Source organism: Panulirus ornatus, chromosome 72 (assembly GCF_036320965.1).
Source record: "Panulirus ornatus isolate Po-2019 chromosome 72, ASM3632096v1, whole genome shotgun sequence".
In the NCBI taxonomy this organism is placed as follows: domain Eukaryota; kingdom Metazoa; phylum Arthropoda; class Malacostraca; order Decapoda; family Palinuridae; genus Panulirus; species Panulirus ornatus.
The window spans coordinates 256,840-280,133 of NC_092295.1; the positions used below are offsets into that span (position 1 = coordinate 256,840).

General features: G+C 44.0%; 1 protein-coding gene across 6 annotated transcripts in view; it reads right to left on the reverse strand.

The window, feature by feature from the left end:
* The window catches only part of wwk (white walker), a 190,071-nt gene that overhangs the window by 150,621 nt on the left and 16,156 nt on the right, over window positions 1-23,294 (reverse strand). For 3 of the 6 annotated variants that reach the window (XM_071660690.1, XM_071660689.1, XM_071660688.1), the window contains exon 1: window positions 9,754-10,762. The exons of the other annotated variants lie outside the window; for them this stretch is intronic. In XM_071660690.1, the coding sequence (XP_071516791.1) occupies window positions 9,754-9,888 (135 nt within the window). In that variant the 5' untranslated portion in view covers window positions 9,889-10,762. Of the gene's footprint in view, window positions 1-9,753; window positions 10,763-23,294 lie in introns of those variants that run through there. 6 annotated transcript variants of the gene reach the window in all.

A 23,294-nucleotide genomic window follows, 5' to 3' on the forward strand; every position in this document is an offset into this window, starting at 1 on the left:
GGAGGGGGCCAGATAACACAAGACCTGATGGTCTATGACCAGGTTATCTGCTGGAGGACAGTACATGGGAGGGGCCAGATAACACAAGACCTGATGGTCTCTGTATTGCTCCAGAAACAGGCGTCCACCTCACGGACCATCCCTTCCCTACCATCAAACACCATTGACCAGCCCACCCCACGGACCATCCCTTCCCCACATCACACACCATTGACCAGCCCACCCCACGGACCATCCCTTCCCTACCATCAAACACCATTGACCAGCCCACCCCACGGACCATCCCTTCCCTACCATCAAACACCATTGACCAGCCCACCCCACGGACCATCCCTTCCCTACCATCAAGCACCATTGGCCAGCCCACCCCACGGACCATCCCTTCCCCACATCACACGCCATTGACCAGGCCACCCCACGGACCATCCCATCCCCACATCACACACCATTGACTAGCCCACCCCACGGACCATCCCTTCCCTACCATCAAACACCATTGACCAGCCCACCCCACGGACCATCCCTTCCCCACATCACACACCAATGACCAGCCCACCCCTCGGACCATCCCTTCCCTACCATCAAGCACCATTGACCTAGCCCATCTCACGGACCATCCCTTCCCTACCATCAAACACCATTGACCAACCCACCTCACGGACCAACCCTTGCTCTTAAGAGAGACCTCCCTTGCACTTAAGTCAGCAGCGTTCGAGAAGAGACCCCCCTCAACCTCAGGGTCTGGGCCCGAGGGAATGTGGCATAAAAGATCCCACCTTCCCCCAGACATTCGCGCCTCCTGAAGGAGTCGCAGAAGGTCCCAAAAAGTATATAAAGAAAAAAAGGGACACACAGGGGACCAATTTTTCATGGGGCGTCCAGCGCCTTCAAGAGATTTGGAGGAAGAGGGATTGCGTTCAAAATATTGCCCTTTTTCCCCCGTCGGGAGTTCGAACTCTTACGCCTTTTCAGTCTCCTGTAGGAACTGAAGGACGCGCCGGCGACGAAGGGCGCGGCCCCTCTCCCCTCTCTCCTCCAAAGAGGGCGCCCCTCTCTCCTCTCTCCTCCAAAGGGGGTCATCTTCCTCCCGAAGGAGTTTGGGGAAGTTCCTGTGTTAAGATACATGGCCTACGAAAAGTGGACCCCATTGGCTGTGCTATAGAGGGGGCGTGAATAAGACATAGAAATAAATCCGTGGACCGTGGTCTCTCGTATTTGATATTTTTGGGGGGTTGGGGGGAGGGGTGGTTTTCCTGGACAAGAGGTCGTCATGAGGGGCTAAGAACGACTTGGGAGGGGTCGTCACCCTGCTTGACCTTGAGCACGACGGTACGACCCCCTTGAGCACGACGGTATACGACCCTTGAGCACGACGGTATACGACCCTTGAGCACGACGGTATACGACCCTTGAGCATGACAGTACGACTCTTGAGCACGACAGTACGACCCTTGAGCACGACGGTATACGACCCTTGAGCACGACGGTATACGACCCTTGAGCACGACGGTATACGACCCTTGAGCACGACGGTATACGACCCTTGACACGACGGTATACGACCCTTGACCACGACGGTATACGACCCTTGAGCACGACGGTATACGACCCTTGAGCACGACGGTATACGACCCTTGAGCACGACGGTATACGACCCTTGAGCACGACGGTATACGACCCTTGAGCACGACGGTATACGACCCTTGAGCACGACGGTATACGACCCTTGAGCACGACGGTATACGACCCCTTGAGCACGACGGTATACGACCCTTGAGCACGACGGTATACGACCCTTGAGCACGACGGTATACGACCCTTGAGCACGACGGTATACGACCCTTAAAAGCTAACAATACAACCCTGAGTATGACATCATGGTCTTTGACCTGAACCCTGAGGTCAGAAAACAGGCCATCACATATTTATTTATTTATTTATTTATTTATTTATTTTGCTTTGTCGCTGTCTCCCGCGTTAGCGAGGTAGCGCAAGGAAACAGGCGAAAGAATGGCCCAACCCACCCACATGCACATGTATATATACATACACGTCCACACACGCACATATACATAACTATACATCTCAATATATATATATATATATATATATATATATATATATATATATATATATATATATATATCTTATATATATATATATATATATATATATATATATATATATATATATATATATATATATATATATATATATATATCTTATATATATATATATATATATATATATATATATATATATATATATATATATATATATATATATATAATTATGAAGATAACTTAGAGTATATTATAGGAATTTTGAAGCAGAGTAGATAGGTAATTATATGATAGATTGCTAATCACATAATAGATGGGTAATCACTTAATAGATGGGTAATAAGCAGGATTCGGTGCTTTGAACAATCTGAAGAACAAATGTTCTTCAATGGGAAATAACTCGTATTTTTCCCCACAAAATGTTCTTTTCGACACCTCGAATAACATATTTCTCTCCGTTTTCATTGGCTTTGAGAAATCCAAATTTCAAAATCGCGTTATATTACTCATTATTGCCCTTCTTATCTCATTTTAGTAAGTTAATATAGTACATTAAAACATGTATTATATTTCTAGTTGTATTTCCTACCCTAGACGGGATAATTAGATGGATAAAAGGGATAAATAAGACATGTTTCAGATGTAAACATTGGGGTAAATAAATAGGGGGTTCTTCGTTATTGCTGTTATTGGTGGCCACGGGTTCAAGTTGGCCAGAACAGATGGTAGAATAGTGGAGTTCCACTCTGTGGGGGTCGTTAGGCTCACCCACAGTCGTTTAGATGAATTGGTCAACGATGTAAAAGGTAGTTCATTGATTTAATGAACTCGCTCAACAATATGGACTTCTATGGGCACCGTTTTCTTCGTGCAGTACGATAATTATCATCTTTGTTCCTTTGATATTTATTCTATAATGATATTCATATATAGTATTTATGTATTTTAGTATTACATAATAATATATAAATTAGTTTATATTATTCGAGCTAAGTTCTGTAGCGCAAAAAATGCTGGAAAAAAGAAAATTAATCGGACGTGGGCAGTAGTGAGCAGAAAATGACGTCACACGTATCTCTGACCTTCCTTGCCACAAAGACGTAAACAATTCGCTGTCAAGTTCGTCTAAGAGCTTTGACGCGTGTCATTACATAAGACTTTGAGTGTATTTGAGTGATAATACTTCGAGTTACAGTCGTGGAGGGCGAGGGAGGGAGGAGGAGGGCGTTCGCTTGGGCCTGGAGGGAGGGAAGAAGGGAGGGAGTTAGGAGGAGGGTTGTTGATGTCTGGCCACAACAGACAGGCATCACCATGTTGTCAGCGACGGATTCCACCAGCGACCGACCCAGCTTGAAGAAAAGCTTGTGTCAGTGTATCAAAAGCAAAGCTTGAGAGGGGAAATGGCTGGAAATCCATCTATATCAGGAAGGAATTGATAGTAGAGGATGATGACGACATATTGGTGAAGGAAAGATAGAGAAAGAATGATTGAAAAGGAGAGACCCTAGATGTGTTTGCTGGCACGATCGTTCGCCAGGACCATCACACAGGTGTTGACGATGGGGGTAATGTTTACATGTTGTTAAAGGGCTGTGTGTGACGTGGGTTCTGGTGCACGTGAGAGTGGCTGATGTTGGTGAAGTTACGGTGAGTAATGATGTTTCTCTGGTTTATTGATGTTGGAGAGAGGATTCTCTTGTAGATGGATGTTGGAGAGATGTTTCTCTGGTTTATTGATGTTGGAGAGAGGATTCTCTTGTAGATGGATGTTGGAGAGATGTTTCTCTGGTTTATTGATGTTGGAGAGAGATGTTTCTCTGGTATACTGATGTTGGAGAGAGGATTCTCTGGTATACTGATGTTGGAGAGATGTTTCTCTGGTATATTGATGTTGGAGAGATGTTTCTCTGGTTTATTGATGTTGGAGAGATGTTTCCCTGGTATATTGATGTTGGAGAGATGTGTCTCTGGTATATTGATGTTGGAGAGAGAGAGGATCCTCTAGTAGATGGATGTTGGAGAGATGTTTCTCTGGTTTATTGATGTTGGAGACAGGATTCTCTGGTATATTGATGTTGGAAAGAGGATTCTCTGGTATACTGATGTTGGAGAGATGTTTCTCTGGTATATTTATGTTGGAGAGATGTTTCTCTGGTATATTGATGTTGGAGAGAGAGAGGATCCTCTAGTAGATGGATGTTGGAGAGATGTTTCTCTGGTTTATTGATGTTGGAGAGATGTTTCTCTGGTTTATTGATGTTGGAGAGATGTTTCTCTGGTTTATTGATGTTGGAGAGAGGATTCTCTGGTAAATTGATGTTGGAGAGATGTTTCTCTGTTATATTGATGTTGGAGAGATGTTTCTCTGGTATATTGATGTTGAAGAGTGAGGATTCTCTGGTATATTGATGTTGGAGAGATGTTTCCCTGGTATATTGATGTTGGAGAGATGTTTCTCTGGTATACTGATGTTGGAGAGATGTTTTCCTGGTATATTGATGTTGGAGAGATGTTTCCCTGGTATATTGATGTTGGAGAGAGGTTTCTCTGGTATATTGATGTTGGAGAGATGTTTCTCTGGTATATTGATGTTGGCGAGAGAGAGGATCCTCTAGTAGATGGATGTTGGAGAGATGTTTCTCTGGTTTATTGATGTTGGAGAGATGTTTCTCTGGTTTATTGATGTTGTAGAGATGTTTCTCTGGTATATTGCTGTTGGAGAGATGTTTCTCTGGTTTATTGATGTTGGAGAGAGAGAGAGGGTGATGTGAGTCTGTAACGATATAGAAAGTGGTTTATATTATTCGATGTTAGTGTTGGTTAGGGACAATGAGTGGCACTGACGAGTGACGAGTGTTGGGGAGTGACACTGGTGTTGGGGAGTGACGTGGGCGGAGTGGGGGAGGGAAGAGCGGGCCAGGGTGTGTGTGGGAGGGAGGGGATGGGTTGGGTGGAAGAGTGACGTAAGAGCCTGAGTGTTGGGGGGGGGGTCGATATTTCCAGCTTGGCTGATAGACTTTAGCTCCTATGCATTCCCTGTGTCCTTGATTATGCAGGAGGGAAGGGCAGGCGTCCTTGATTATGCAGGAGGGAAGGACAAGCGTCCTTGATGGTGAAGGGAGGGAGCTTAGGCGTCCTTGATTATGTAGGAGGGAAGGACAAGCGTCCTTGATTATGCAGGAGGGAAGGACAAGCGTCCTTGATTATGCAGGAGGGAAGGACAAGCGTCCTTGATTATGTAGGAGGGAAGGACAGGCGTCCTTGATTATGTAGGAGGGAAGGACAGGCGTCCTCGATTATGGAGGAGGGAAGGACAAGCGTCCTTGATTATGCAGGAGGGAAGGACAAGCGTCCTTGATTATGCAGGAGGGAAGGACAAGTGTCCTTGATTATGTAGGAGGGAAGGACAGGCGTCCTTGATTATGTAGGAGGGAAGGACAAGCGTCCTTGATTATGCAGGAGGGAAGGACAAGCGTCCTTGATTATGCAGGAGAGAAGGACAAGCGTCCTTGATTATGCAGGAGGGAAGGACAGGCGTCCTTGATTATGCAGGAGGGAAGGACAAGCGTCCTTGATTATGCAGGAGGGAAGGGCAGGCGTCCTTGATTATGTAGGAGGGAAGGACAAGCGTCCTTGATTATGCAGGAGGGAAGGACAAGCGTCCTTGATTATGCAGGAGAGAAGGACAAGCGTCCTTGATTATGTAGGAGGGAAGGACAAGCGTCCTTGATTATGCAGGAGGGAAGGACAAGCGTCCTTGATTATGCAGGAGGGAAGGACAAGCGTCCTAGATTATGCAGGAGGGAAGGACAAGCGTCCTTGATTATGCAGGAGGGAAGGACAAGCGTCCTTGATTATGCAGGAGAGAAGGACAAGCGTCCTTGATTATGCAGGAGGGAAGGACAAGCGTCCTTGATTATGCAGGAGGGAAGGACAAGCGTCCTTGATTATGCAGGAGGGAAGGACAAGCGTCCTTGATTATGCAGGAGGGAAGGACAAGCGTCCTTGATTATGCAGGAGAGAAGGACAAGCGTCCTTGATTATGCAGGAGGGAAGGACAAGCGTCCTTGATTATGCAGGAGGGAAGGACAAGCGTCCTTGATTATGCAGGAGGGAAGGACAAGTATCCTTGATTATGTAGGAGGGAAGGACAGGCGTCCTTGATTATGTAGGAGGGAAGGACAAGCGTCCTTGATTATGTAGGAGGGAAGGACAGGCGTCCTCGATTATGCAGGAGGGAAGGACAAGCGTCCTTGATTATGTAGGAGGGAAGGACAAGCGTCCTTGATTATGCAGGAGGGAAGGACAAGCGTCCTTGATTATGCAGGAGGGAAGGACAGGCGTCCTCGATTATGCAGGAGGGAAGCACAAGCGTCCTTGATTATGTAGGAGGGAAGGACAAGCGTCCTTGATGGTGAAGGGAGGGAGCTTAGGCGTCCTTGGTGGTGTAGATGGGCAAGGTGTGCAGGAATTATAACCAGTTGTAGGTGGGCGGGGTGTGCAGTAACCACAACAGGTTGTAGGTGGATGGGGCGTGGAGGCGTTACCACAGGTTGTAGGTGGCTGGGGCGTGGAGGTGTTACCACAGGTTGTAGGTGGATGGGGCGTGGAGGTGTTACCACAGGTTGTAGGTGGATGGGGCGTGGAGGTGTTACCACAGGTTGTAGGTGGCTGGGGCGTGGAGGTGTTACCACAGGTTGTAGGTGGATGGGGCGTGGAGGAGTTACCACAGGTTGTAGGTGGCTGGGGCGTGGAGGAGTTACCACAGGTTGTAGGTGGCTGGGGCGTGGAGGTGTTACCACAGGTTGTAGGTGGATGGGGCGTGCATTAACAACATGTTGTGTGACTGAAAATTTTCACGGATTTCATATATATATATATATATATATATATATATATATATATATATATATATATATATATATATATATATATATATATATATTCATCTCAAATCATAACATGTATACACAGGAAAAGTTGTATTTAAAACTATGGCACTTTTGTTATAAATTCTCATAACACAATACAACCTATATACATTTTCTGCATATAATGTTTTATCCTTAAAATATCCCTTTCCTTCCTGTATTATAACAAGGTGAAGGGATATATATATATATGGAGCTGGGGGCTAGAAATCCTCCCCTCCTGTTTTTACTTTTTTCAAAAGAAGGAACAGAGGAGGGGGCCAAGTGAGGATATTCCCCTCTGAGACTCAGTCCTCTGTTCTCGACGCTACCTCGCTGACGCGGGAAACGGCGAGTATGTCTCACGCAGGGGGAGGTGCACGTACGTTGGTAGGGAAGGGGGTGGGTGGTGGGGGTAGTGGTGTGTGGTGGAGGGCTTCAGCTGGCTCCTTCAACACTCCCTCACTCCCTCCCTCACTCACTCCCTCATACCTGACATGCCATTATTACACACACACACACACACACACACACTCCCTCATCCTTTATATAAAACACTCTGTGTACATTACTACATATGTCATCTTTGATTGCTTGAAAACTATATATTCTCCAGTTCTTACTTTGTACTTTATGATTATAGGCCACCGAAATGTGTCTGGGTGTGTGTGTATGTGTTTGTATATTGTACTTTATGATTATAGGCCACCGAAATGTGTCTGGGTGTGTGTGTATGTGTTTGTATATTCCTATGAGTCCACGGGGAAAACGAAACATGAAAAGTTCCCAAGTGCACTTTCGTGTAATAATCACATCACATGTTTACCAAATGGCGTCCTAGCTTCGTCTCTTCGATGTATATCAACTGACTGTTATATTTCTCTCTTGTGTCTCCCCTGATGATGTGATTATGACACGAAAGTGCACTTGGGAACTTTTCGCGTTTCATTTTCCCCTTGGACTCATAGGAATATCTGTGTGTGTGTGTAAGGGAGAATGGTTTCGTACCTATGCCAAATTGGCTGTTAAGAAAACACCGCCTTCTACTTCGAAACTACAGATGTCAGAAGGCCATTTCGTGGTTTATATATATATATATATATATATATATATATATATATATATATATATATATATATATATATATATAGTACATTTAGGAAGACGTCGACAGATAGGGTTAAAAAAAACATAATAAAATTCAAAGTAATTAACAAAAATTACTTTTTGGACAATTGTTACCATCTTGTAAGTGGGTAACGAGCTGCTTGTGTTACGTTCAATGGCGACAGCATTGTACATCGGGCTGCTGATGTAACAGTGGTGTTGTGATAATGTAAACAACCCATTTGACCCGCCCTTGTTAGGGTTGTTCCACTGTAGTTGCCTCGTTTGATAATAGTCTTGGTCAGGTCATTACACCTAATTGGTTGTTATCACATGAACGGGAGATGATGGTTAATTAATTAAGAAGTTAGTAACTGCGTTAGAGTTGCCACACAGCGAGGGTAGAAGTAATTTGTTACCCATTTTCGAAAGTAACTTTTGGGAGATGGTTCATATCACACACTTGAACCAAATTACTCCATTACTCAACTATATTTCTGAAATACCATGTTTACAGGACTGTATATATATGATATATATGTATATAAAATATATATATTATATATGCTGTATATATAATATATATATACAGTTTTGTATATATATAATATATATGCAGTTTTGTATATATATATATATATATATATATATATATATATATATATATATATATATATATACATATATATATACATATATACATATATATATATACAAAACTGTATATACATTATATATATACAAAGCTGCATATATATATTATATATATATATATATATATATATATATATATATATATATATATATATAATATATATGCAGCTTTGTATATATATAATGTATATACAGTTTTGTATATATATAATGTATATATAGTTTTGTATATATATATATATATATATATATATATATATATATATATATATATATATATATATATACAGTTTTGTATATATGTAATATATATACAGTTTAGTATATATATAATATATATACAGTTTTGTATATATGTATAATATGTATAATATAATATAATAGGGGATTAAGAATGCTTCCCACGTATTCCCTGCGTGTCGTAGAAGGCGACTAAAAGGGGAGGGAGCGGGGGGGCTGGAAATCCTCCCCTCTCGTTTTTTTTTTAATTTTCCAAAAGAAGGAACAGAGAAGGGGGCCAGGTGAGGATATTCCTTCAAAGGCCCAGTCCTCTGTTCTTAACGCTACCTCGCTAACGCGGTAATTGGCTAATAGTTTAAAGAAAGAAAAGAAAAATATAATATATACACAGTTTTGTATATATATATATATATATATATATATATATATATATATATATATATATATATATATGTATATATAATATATACACAGTTTTGTATATATATATATATATATATATATATATATATATATATATATATATATATATATATATATACACAGCTTTGTATATATATAATATATATAAGTTTTGTATTCGTATATATACTATATGTATACACATTTGAAATGGTTTATTTTAGCATTGGAAATTATTGCAGTATACGAAGGAGGGAGTGAAGGAATGAGGGAGAGGGGCTTGTGAGAGCGTGTGTGAGAGTTTGGGGAGAGGAAGAGGCACACCAGAGGGTGAGAGGAGGAAGAGGAAGAAGAGGCCCTGGCCAAGTTAACCTTACCTGCAGAGAGCGTGAGTTTGGCGGTGGACACGACCCGCCTCCTCCGGACCGTCGAAGCGTCCACCTCCGCCACGTTAGCGGCGCCCGCGTCCGTCTCATCCTCCCGGTGCAGTGGTCCACCTCCGGCTGGGTCATCCATACTCCAGCCACTTGGATGTCTTACTCACCCCGACACTCCCGTCATCCAGGGTTGTGTTGACGCCACCATACACTCAATTAAATAGGGGGGGCGGAGGGGCGCGCGCCCCCCAAAAAAAAGGAAAATTGGGAGCGTGGGAAAACACTAATTTATGGCCTCTTTTCTCTTAAGGCGATGGTGGTAACATATCACATTTACTGTTGGGTTTCGCTCAGTTCGCTCTCCTCCCTTCGTGTTGTGGGTGAGGGAGGGAGGGCGCGGGCGCTGTGTTACAGCCTAGCTATGGCGTAGCATGTAACACAGCAGCCCCAGGGTTACACTGACACGCTGTACTACGAAAGAGAGAGAGAAAAAGAGAGAGAGAGAGATACAGCAGAGAGAGAGGGAGAGGGGGTGTTCTAGCGGGCGCTGGCGGGGGGCGTTGCCCTTTGCGTCTAGGAAGCACTCGGGCGGGGATTCCTACAGGCAAGTGACGCCCTTGAGCGCGGTGGCATATCCTAGCTCGGCATAGCACCACTTGCGAACCCCGGCGATGATATTCATTGTCGTGCGGTATGACAAGTTGGGTCGCGCGGGGGGGAGGTGTGGCGGCGTCGTCGGCTGCTGCTCCTCCTCCTCCTGCTGCTCCTCCTCCTACAGGCAGGTCGGTGAGGGCTCGTACAGGGGCGGGGCCCCCCCGAGACGTGGGGCTAGGGGGTCGCCTAAGCTCGGCCCAGCGATGGAGGGCAGGACGCGCCCCTCGCCAACGACACGGAGTGGAGTTAGCGACACACGACTGACGCCATACGACACGCTGCTGCGTCCGCCACTACCAGGGTAAACACGGGCTGGTCGCCTGCGCACGCAGGGGGAACTCAGCCACACGCTGTAGGGGAGGGGGTGAGGGAACACCTGGGTGATGGGTAGGGGTTGTAATTCACATCGAGGTTGAATAAGGTGATGGGGGAGGAGTTATTAATGATGGAAATGGGTGATGGGTCTTGAGGTGTGGCATGTCTAGGCGCGCGCGGGGCCCTGGGCTGTATGATTTTATCTCTATAGTAATCATATAGCTATACCTAAAGGGTTGTGATATAGCTATACCCAAAGGGTTGTGATATAGCTATACCCAAAGGGTTGTGATATAGCTATACCCAAAGGGTTGTGATATAGCTATACCCAAAGGGTTGTGATATAGCTATACCCAAAGGGTTGTGATATAGCTATACCCAAAGGGTTGTGATATAGCTATACCCAAAGGGTTGTGATATAGCTATACCCAAAGGGTTGTGATATAGCTATACCCAAAGGGTTGTGATATAGCTATACCCAAAGGGTTGTGATATAGCTATACCCAAAGGGTTGTGATATAGCTATACCCAAAGGGTTGTGATATAGCTATACCCAAAGGGTTGTGATATAGCTATACCCAAAGGGTTGTGATATAGCTATACCCAAAGGGTTGTGATATAGCTATACCCAAAGGGTTGTGATATAGCTATACCCAAAGGGTTGTGATATAGCTATACCCAAAGGGTTGTGATATAGCTATACCCAAAGGGTTGTGATATAGCTATACCCAAAGGGTTGTGATATAGCTATACCCAAAGGGTTGTGATATAGCTATACCCAAAGGGTTGTGATATAGCTATACCCAAAGGGTTGTGATATAGCTATACCCAAAGGGTTGTGATATAGCTATACCCAAAGGGTTGTGATATAGCTATACCCAAAGGGTTGTGATATAGCTATACCCAAAGGGTTGTGATATAGCTATACCCAAAGGGTTGTGATATAGCTATACCCAAAGGGTTGTGATATAGCTATACCCAAAGGGTTGTGATATAGCTATACCCAAAGGGTTGTGATATAGCTATACCCAAAGGGTTGTGATATAGCTATACCCAAAGGGTTGTGATATAGCTATACCCAAAGGGTTGTGATATAGCTATACCCAAAGGGTTGTGATATAGCTATACCCAAAGGGTTGTGATATAGCTATACCCAAAGGGTTGTGATATAGCTATACCCAAAGGGTTGTGATATAGCTATACCCAAAGGGTTGTGATATAGCTATACCCAAAGGGTTGTGATATAGCTATACCCAAAGGGTTGTGATATAGCTATACCCAAAGGGTTGTGATATAGCTATACCCAAAGGGTTGTGATATAGCTATACCCAAAGGGTTGTGATATAGCTATACCCAAAGGGTTGTGATATAGCTATACCCAAAGGGTTGTGATATAGCTATACCCAAAGGGTTGTGATATAGCTATACCCAAAGGGTTGTGATATAGCTATACCCAAAGGGTTGTGATATAGCTATACCCAAAGGGTTGTGATATAGCTATACCCAAAGGGTTGTGATATAGCTATACCCAAAGGGTTGTGATATAGCTATACCCAAAGGGTTGTGATATAGCTATACCCAAAGGGTTGTGATATAGCTATACCCAAAGGGTTGTGATATAGCTATACCCAAAGGGTTGTGATATAGCTATACCCAAAGGGTTGTGATATAGCTATACCCAAAGGGTTGTGATATAGCTATACCCAAAGGGTTGTGATATAGCTATACCCAAAGGGTTGTGATATAGCTATACCCAAAGGGTTGTGATATAGCTATACCCAAAGGGTTGTGATATAGCTATACCCAAAGGGTTGTGATATAGCTATACCCAAAGGGTTGTGATATAGCTATACCCAAAGGGTTGTGATATAGCTATACCCAAAGGGTTGTGATATAGCTATACCCAAAGGGTTGTGATATAGCTATACCCAAAGGGTTGTGATATAGCTATACCCAAAGGGTTGTGATATAGCTATACCCAAAGGGTTGTGATATAGCTATACCCAAAGGGTTGTGATATAGCTATACCCAAAGGGTTGTGATATAGCTATACCCAAAGGGTTGTGATATAGCTATACCCAAAGGGTTGTGATATAGCTATACCCAAAGGGTTGTGATATAGCTATACCCAAAGGGTTGTGATATAGCTATACCCAAAGGGTTGTGATATAGCTATACCCAAAGGGTTGTGATATAGCTATACCCAAAGGGTTGTGATATAGCTATACCCAAAGGGTTGTGATATAGCTATACCCAAAGGGTTGTGATATAGCTATACCCAAAGGGTTGTGATATAGCTATACCCAAAGGGTTGTGATATAGCTATACCCAAAGGGTTGTGATATAGCTATACCCAAAGGGTTGTGATATAGCTATACCCAAAGGGTTGTGATATAGCTATACCCAAAGGGTTGTGATATAGCTATACCCAAAGGGTTGTGATATAGCTATACCCAAAGGGTTGTGATATAGCTATACCCAAAGGGTTGTGATATAGCTATACCCAAAGGGTTGTGATATAGCTATACCCAAAGGGTTGTGATATAGCTATACCCAAAGGGTTGTGATATAGCTATACCCAAAGGGTTGTGATATAGCTATACCCAAAGGGTTGTGATATAGCTATACCCAAAGGGTTGTGATATAGCTATACCCAAAGGGTTGTGATATAGCTATACCCAAAGGGTTGTGATATAGCTATACCCAAAGGGTTGTGATATAGCTATACCCAAAGGGTTGTGATATAGCTATACCCAAAGGGTTGTGATATAGCTATACCCAAAGGGTTGTGATATAGCTATACCCAAAGGGTTGTGATATAGCTATACCCAAAGGGTTGTGATATAGCTATACCCAAAGGGTTGTGATATAGCTATACCCAAAGGGTTGTGATATAGCTATACCCAAAGGGTTGTGATATAGCTATACCCAAAGGGTTGTGATATAGCTATACCCAAAGGGTTGTGATATAGCTATACCCAAAGGGTTGTGATATAGCTATACCCAAAGGGTTGTGATATAGCTATACCCAAAGGGTTGTGATATAGCTATACCCAAAGGGTTGTGATATAGCTATACCCAAAGGGTTGTGATATAGCTATACCCAAAGGGTTGTGATATAGCTATACCCAAAGGGTTGTGATATAGCTATACCCAAAGGGTTGTGATATAGCTATACCCAAAGGGTTGTGATATAGCTATACCCAAAGGGTTGTGATATAGCTATACCCAAAGGGTTGTGATATAGCTATACCCAAAGGGTTGTGATATAGCTATACCCAAAGGGTTGTGATATAGCTATACCCAAAGGGTTGTGATATAGCTATACCCAAAGGGTTGTGATATAGCTATACCCAAAGGGTTGTGATATAGCTATACCCAAAGGGTTGTGATATAGCTATACCCAAAGGGTTGTGATATAGCTATACCCAAAGGGTTGTGATATAGCTATACCCAAAGGGTTGTGATATAGCTATACCCAAAGGGTTGTGATATAGCTATACCCAAAGGGTTGTGATATAGCTATACCCAAAGGGTTGTGATATAGCTATACCCAAAGGGTTGTGATATAGCTATACCCAAAGGGTTGTGATATAGCTATACCCAAAGGGTTGTGATATAGCTATACCCAAAGGGTTGTGATATAGCTATACCCAAAGGGTTGTGATATAGCTATACCCAAAGGGTTGTGATATAGCTATACCCAAAGGGTTGTGATATAGCTATACCCAAAGGGTTGTGATATAGCTATACCCAAAGGGTTGTGATATAGCTATACCCAAAGGGTTGTGATATAGCTATACCCAAAGGGTTGTGATATAGCTATACCCAAAGGGTTGTGATATAGCTATACCCAAAGGGTTGTGATATAGCTATACCCAAAGGGTTGTGATATAGCTATACCCAAAGGGTTGTGATATAGCTATACCCAAAGGGTTGTGATATAGCTATACCCAAAGGGTTGTGATATAGCTATACCCAAAGGGTTGTGATATAGCTATACCCAAAGGGTTGTGATATAGCTATACCCAAAGGGTTGTGATATAGCTATACCCAAAGGGTTGTGATATAGCTATACCCAAAGGGTTGTGATATAGCTATACCCAAAGGGTTGTGATATAGCTATACCCAAAGGGTTGTGATATAGCTATACCCAAAGGGTTGTGATATAGCTATACCCAAAGGGTTGTGATATAGCTATACCCAAAGGGTTGTGATATAGCTATACCCAAAGGGTTGTGATATAGCTATACCCAAAGGGTTGTGATATAGCTATACCCAAAGGGTTGTGATATAGCTATACCCAAAGGGTTGTGATATAGCTATACCCAAAGGGTTGTGATATAGCTATACCCAAAGGGTTGTGATATAGCTATACCCAAAGGGTTGTGATATAGCTATACCCAAAGGGTTGTGATATAGCTATACCCAAAGGGTTGTGATATAGCTATACCCAAAGGGTTGTGATATAGCTATACCCAAAGGGTTGTGATATAGCTATACCCAAAGGGTTGTGATATAGCTATACCCAAAGGGTTGTGATATAGCTATACCCAAAGGGTTGTGATATAGCTATACCCAAAGGGTTGTGATATAGCTATACCCAAAGGGTTGTGATATAGCTATACCCAAAGGGTTGTGATATAGCTATACCCAAAGGGTTGTGATATAGCTATACCCAAAGGGTTGTGATATAGCTATACCTAAAGGGTTGTGATATAGCTATACCCAAAGGGTTGTGATATAGCTTGCAATATATGGTATACTGAGTGTATATGTAATGTAATGGTGTGTTGTGGTCAGGTCCCATTCGCTCCAAATCCTTTTCACTCCATCTTTCCACCTCCAATTTGGTCTCCCACTTCTTGTTCCCTCCACCTCTGACACATATATCCTCTTGGTCAATCTTTCCTCACTCATTCTCTCCATGTGACCAAACCATTTCAAAACACCCTCTTCTGCTCTCTCAACCACACTCTTTTTATTAGCCACACATCTCTCTTACCCTTACGTTACTTACTCGATCAAACCACCTCACACCACATATTGTCCTCAAACATCTCATTTCCAGCACATCCACGCTCCTGCGCACAACTCTATCCATAGCCCACGCTATATATATATATATATATATATATATATATATATATATATATATATACAGAGAGAGAGAGAGAGAGAGAGAGAGAGAGAGAGAGAGAGAGAGAGAGAGTAGGTTCACTGGTGCTTTTGGTTGAGTTTCCCGAGAATATTGCATAACGACGCGAATATCGGAGATGAACTGTTGGGCGGCAAGGGGCATGGGTGGCAGGGTGGGTGGCAGGCTGGGTGGCGGGCGGCAGGGTTACATAGATATTTGGCTAGGATGATCGTCTTGGGTGGCCAATGGGTGGCAAGGATATTTGGCGTGGGTGGCCGGGATATTTGGCGTGGGTGGCTGGGATATTTGGCGTGGGTGGCTGGGATATTTGGCATGGGTGGCTGGGATATTTTGCATGGGTGACAGGGATATTTGGCGTGGGTGGCAGGGATATTTGGCGTGGGTGGCAAGGATATTTGGCGTGGGTGGCGTGGATATTTGGCGTAGGAAATAGGGACACGACCCCTAGCACAAAAGCATGGCCCTTGAACACGTCAGTATGGCCCTTGAACACGTCAGTATGGCCCTTGAACACGTCAGTATGTCCCTTGAACACGTCAGTATGACCCTTGAACACGTCAGTATGGCCCTTGAACGTCAGTATGGCCCTTGAACACATCAGTATGACCCTTGAACACGTCAGTATGTCCCTTGAACACGTCAGTATGACCCTTGAACACGTCGGTATGACCCTTGAACACGTCAGTATGGCCCTTGAACACGTCAGTATGGCCCTTGACCCTTGAACACGTCAGTATGGCCCTTGAACACGTCAGTATGTCCCTTGAACACGTCAGTATGGCCCTTGAACACGTCAGTATGACCCTTGAACACATCAGTATGACCCTTGAACATGTCACTATGGCCCTTGAACATGTCAGTATGACCCTTGAACACATCAGTATGACCCTTGAACACGTCAGTATGGCCCTTGAGCACGTCAGTATGACCCTTGAACACGTCAGTATGACCCTTGAACACATCAGTATGACCCTTGAACATGTCACTATGGCCCTTGAACATGTCAGTATGACCCTTGAACACATCAGTATGACCCTTGAACACGTCAGTATGACCCTTGAACACGTCAGTATGACCCTTGAACACGTCAGTATGACCCTTGAACACGTCAGTATGGCCCTTGAACACGTCGGTATGACCCTTGAACACGTTAGTATTGCCCTTGAACACGTCAGTATGACCCTTGAACACGTCAGTATGGCCCTTGAACACGTCAGTATGGCCCTTGAACACGTCAGTATGACCCTTGAACACATCAGTATGACCCTTGAACACGTCAGTATGACCCTTGAACACGTCAGTATGACCCTTGAACACGTCAGTATGACCCTTGAACACGTCAGTATGACCCTTGAACACATCAGTATGGCCCTTGAACACGTCGGTATGACCCTTGAACACGTTAGTATTGCCCTTGAGCACGTCAGTATGACCCTTGAACACGTCAGTATGACCCTTGAACACATCAGTATGACCCTTGAACACGTCAGTATGGCCCTTGAACACGTCAGTATGACCCTTGAACACGTCAGTATGACCCTTGAACACATCAGTATGACCCTTGAACACGTCAGTATGACCCTTGAACACATCAGTATGGCCCTTGAACACGTCGGTATGACCCTTGAACACGTTAGTATTGCCCTTGAGCACGTCAGTATGACCCTTGAACACGTCAGTATGACCCTTGAACACGTCAGTATGACCCTTGAACACGTCAGTATGACCCTTGAACACGTCAGTATGGCCCTTGAACACGTCAGTATGACCCTTGAACACGTCAGTATGACCCTTGAACACGTCAGTATGACCCTTGAACACGTCAGTATGGCCCTTGAACACGTCAGTATGGCCCTTGAACACGTCAGTATGACCCTTGAACACATCAGTATGACCCTTGAACACGTCAGTATGACCCTTGAACACGTCAGTATGACCCTTGAACACGTCAGTATGACCCTTGAACACGTCAGTATGACCCTTGAACACATCAGTATGGCCCTTGAACACGTCGGTATGACCCTTGAACACGTTAGTATTGCCCTTGAGCACGTCAGTATGACCCTTGAACACGTCAGTATGACCCTTGAACACATCAGTATGACCCTTGAACACGTCAGTATGGCCCTTGAACACGTCAGTATGACCCTTGAACACGTCAGTATGACCCTTGAACACATCAGTATGACCCTTGAACACGTCAGTATGACCCTTGAACACATCAGTATGGCCCTTGAACACGTCGGTATGACCCTTGAACACGTTAGTATTGCCCTTGAGCACGTCAGTATGACCCTTGAACACGTCAGTATGACCCTTGAACACGTCAGTATGACCCTTGAACACGTCAGTATGACCCTTGAACACGTCAGTATGGCCCTTGAACACGTCAGTATGACCCTTGAACACGTCAGTATGACCCTTGAACACATCAGTATGACCCTTGAACACGTCAGTATGGCCCTTGAACACGTCAGTATGGCCCTTGAACACGTCAGTATGACCCTTGAACACGTCAGTATGGCCCTTGAACACGTCAGTATGGCCCTTGAACACGTCAGTATGGCCCTTGAACACGTCAGTATGACCCTTGAACACGTCAGTATGACCCTTGAACACGTCAGTATGGCCCTTGAACACGTCAGTATGACCCTTGAAAAAAAAAAAAAAACACATCTGAAGAAGTAATGAAAACGGGGAAATTATAGTCGGACGCGAAACTGAGACGGAAAGAAAATAACACATTTGAAGGAGCTCGTTGCCAGCGTTCGCCAGTGGCAATGAGCGGCCGCCACTCGCTACCCCAATTTCCCATCACTGAATTGAAAGTCTTCAGAAAATGTGATAAAATGTTCGTTTTCTCGTTCAATTTTATTTTTGAATGAATTAGAATTGAAATTAAGTTTATATATAAGATATTAAAGTGGGTAAGTTGGCTCCATGCGTTCATTGACTTATTTAAATCGTATGAAATGCAATTACATTTGGTCTAAAAATTAATGTAATTTTTAAATACCTGAAGAATGGACTCAAAATTTTTACTTCCGTACTGGTTTGAAGGCAAATTGAGACAGTAAAAGAACAATTATATTTTTACTCTTGAATAGTATTATTTATTTCTTTGCCCTCGAGTGGGCAACACTGCCCAGTGATGTCGACCGGTGAAATTTTCGTGTTTGTTTTCGCCCCACTTTGTCAGACACTTCAAAAAACTTAGTTTTTTCTATTATCGTTTTTTACATAGTGAACATGATAAAAAAAAACTGGAGGTGGGTATGAACTGCCAGGGGGCAGTTGAGATATGGACTATGCCCATGGTTATTTTAAGTTTAATTATTAATGATGAATTAATGAAGAATTGTGACATTTTTTTCTTTTCTTACACGATCAAGCTTTTGGAATTTTACCTTCTCACGTATGACCTGATGCCATACACTTATTACAGGAAGTGCTGTACCCGCTGTACCCTAGTGTGCTTGCCTTTCAAAAGGCCCTTCACCCACACCATTACAGAAAGTGCTGTACCCGCTGTAAGCTCTGTACTTGCCTTTAAAAAGGCCCTTCACTCACACCATTACAGGATGTACTGTACCCGCTGTAAGCTCTGTACTTGCCTTTCAAAAGGCCCTTCACCCACACCATTACAGGATGTACTGTACCCGCTGTACCCTACTGTGCTTGCTTCTACTTAATGCCCTTCACCCACACCATTACAGAATGTGCTGTACCCACTGTACCCTACTGTACTTGCCTCTACTTATGCCCTTCACCCACACCATTACAGGATGTACTGTACCCACTGTACCCTACTATGCTTGCCTCTACTTAATGCCCTTCACTCACACCATTACAGAATGTACTGTACCCACTGTAAGCTCTGTACTTGCCTTTAAAAAGGCCCTTCACTCACACCATTACAGGATGTACTGTACCCGCTGTAAGCTCTGTACTTGCCTTTCAAAAGGCCCTTCACCCACACCATTACAGGATGTACTGTACCCGCTGTACCCTACTGTGCTTGCTTCTACTTAATGCCCTTCACCCACACCATTACAGAATGTGCTGTACCCACTGTACCCTACTGTACTTGCCTCTACTTATGCCCTTCACCCACACCATTACAGGATGTACTGTACCCACTGTACCCTACTATGCTTGCCTCTACTTAATGCCCTTCACTCACACCATTACAGAATGTACTGTACCCACTGTAAGCTCTGTACTTGCCTTTAAAAAGGCCCTTCACTCACACCATTACAGGATGTACTGTACCCACTTTAAGCTCTGTACTTGCCTTTAAAAAGGCCCTTCACTTACACCATTACAGAATGTACTGTACCCACTGTAAGCTCTGTACTTGCCTTTCAAAAGGCCCTTCACCCACACCATTACAGGATGTGCTGTACCCACTGTACCCTACTGTACTTGCCTCCTCCACCTATCCCATGCTGTCTCAAATGAACCAATGATTCGTGATAGAATTTTCTTGGGAGATCCCAAATTGTCTCGTATCCCAAATTGTCTCGTATCCCAAATTGTCTCGTATCCCAAATTGTCTCGTATCCCAAATTGTCTCGTATCCCAAATTGTCTCGTATCCCAAATTGTCTCGTATCCCAAATTGTCTCGTATCCCAAAAGTCTCGTATCCCAAATTATCTCGTATGCCAAATTGTCTCGTATCCCAAATTGTCTCGTATCCCAAATTGTCTCGTATCCCAAATTGTCTCGTATCCCCAAATTGTCTCGTATCCCAAATTGTCTCGTATCCCAAATTGTCTCGTATCCCAAATTGTCTCGTATCCCAAATTGTCTCGTATCCCAAATTGTCTCGTATCCCCAAATTGTCTCGTATCCCAAATTGTCTCGTATCCCCAAATTGTCTCGTATCCCAAATTGTCTCGTATCCCAAATTGTCTCGTATCCCAAATTGTCTCTAATTGTCTCGTATCCCAAATTGTCTCGTATCCCAAATTGTCTCGTATCCCAAATTGTCTCGTATGCCAAATTGTCTCGTATCCCAAATTGTCTCGTATCCCAAATTGTCTCGTATCCCAAATTGTCTCGTATCCCAAATTGTCTCGTATCCCAAATTGTCTCGTATCCCAAATTGTCTCGTATCCCCAAATTGTCTCGTATCCCATATTGTCTCGTATCCCAAATTGTCTCTAATTGTCTCGTATCCCAAATTGTCTCGTATCCCAAATTGTCTCGTATCCCAAATTGTCTCGTATCCCAAATTGTCTCGTATCCCAGATGTCGCGTATCCTTCGTCAGGAGGGGTTCTGTTCCTTCGTCAGGAGGGGTTCTGTTCCTTCGTCAGGAGGGGTTCTGTTCCTTCGTCAGGAGGGGTTCTGTTTCTTCGTCAGGAGGATTTCTGTTCCTTCGTCAGGAGGGGCTGTGTTCCTTCGTCAGGAGGGGTTCTGGTCCTTCGTCAGGAGGGGTTCTGGTCCTTCGTCAGGAGGGGTTCTGGTCCTTCGTCAGGAGGGGTTCTGTTCCTTCGTCAGGAGGGGTTCTGGTCCTTCGTCAGGAGGGGTTCTGGTCCTTCGTCAGGAGGGGTTCTGGTCCTTCGTCAGGAGGGGACCTGTTCCTTCGTCAGGAGGGGCTCTTTTCCTTCGTCAGGAGGGGTTCTAAGGTCAGTTAACGCCCTCCACACTCGCCCAGTGTCCCAGGGACCGTCTGCGTCCCAAACTGGGTAGTCCCATACAGCACATATAATAGGCCTATCCCTGGGGACCTGGGAGTTATTGACGCCGTCGGCTCGCTAGGCCTAGGTGGCTTTTGTGGTGTATGGACGGTTGACTTAGACGGGAGGGCGAGGCCCCCCCGTCTCCTAGGACGGGATGGGTCGGTTCCCCGACTCCTGGGACGGGAGAGGGAGGAGGTTGGGTCCTCCGACCACAGCCGTGCTGGGGCGTCCCAGGTAGGGAGGGAAGGTTGCGTGGGTCGTGGTAAAGAGGAGAGGCGAAGTGTACGGTAAAGGGGACCAGCGAAGTGCCCTCACACACGCCCTCACATACACGCCCTCTCACACACACACACACACACACACGCCCTCACACACACACACACACACACACACACACGCCCCCTTACACACACGCCCTTACACACACACAGCCCCTGTAAACGACACCACTCCCTCCCCTTAATGAAAGATTTGATAATTGATACCCCCGTGGCACCCGGGGGGCGCCCCGACGCCCCGCGGGGCGTTCATGGAGGCCCCAGGTTAGGTTAGGTCGTCACCTGAAGGTGCAGGAGTTTGGTAGGTACTCAGTCACCTGCAGGTGCTGGAGGCTTAAAGGGAGGTTCACACAGTACGTCTTCCTCCACCAGCAGCGCCTCCCTCAGGTCCCCTTGTCGCAACCCGAGCCACTCACGCCTTCGTCAGCGTTGCAATGAAAACTCCAAGTCACCGTCTTACTTGTGAAGATAAAGACGTGGAAGATTATACACTGATAAGAGGAGAAATAGATAAGACGTTCGTGTGATAAGAGGAGAAATAGATGAGACGTTCGTGTGATAAGAGGAGAAATAGATGAGACGTTCGTGTGATAAGAGGAGAAATAGATCAGACATTCGTGTGATAAGTGGAGAAATAGATGAGACGTTCGTGTGATAAGCGGAGAAATAGATGAAACGTTCGTGTGATATGCGGAGAAATAGATAAGACATTCGTGTGATAAGAGGAGAAATAGATAAGACGTTCGTGTGATAAGTGGAGAAATAGATGAGACGTTCGTGTGATAAGAGGAGAAATAGATGAGACGTTCGTGTGATGAGGAGAAATAGATAAGACGTTCGTGTGATAAGAGGAGAAATAGATAAGACGTTCGTGTGATAAGAGGAGAAATAGATGAAACGTTCGTGTGATAAGAGGAGAAATAGATAAGACGTTCGTGTGATAAGAGGAGAAATAGATGAGACGTTCGTGTGATAAGTGGAGAAATAGATAAGACGTTCGTGTGATAAGAGGAGAAATAGAGGAGACGTTCGTGTGATAAGTGGAGAAATAGATGAGACGTTCGTGTGATAAGAGGAGAAATAGATGAAACGTTCGTGTGATAAGAGGAGAAATAGATAAGACGTTCGTGTGATAAGAGGAGAAATAGATAAGACGTTCGTGTGATAAGAGGAGAAATGGATAAGACATTCGTGTGATAATTATTATTATTATTATTATTATTATTATTATTATTATTATTATTATTGTTATCATTATTGTTGTTATTATTATTATTATTATTATTATTATTATTATTATTATTATTATTATTATTATTTTTTTTTTTTTTTTTTTTTGCTTTGTCGCTGTCTCCCGCGTTTGCGAGGTAGCGCAAGGAAACAGACGAAAGAAATGGCCCAACCCACCCCCATACACATGTATATACATACGTCCACACACGCAAA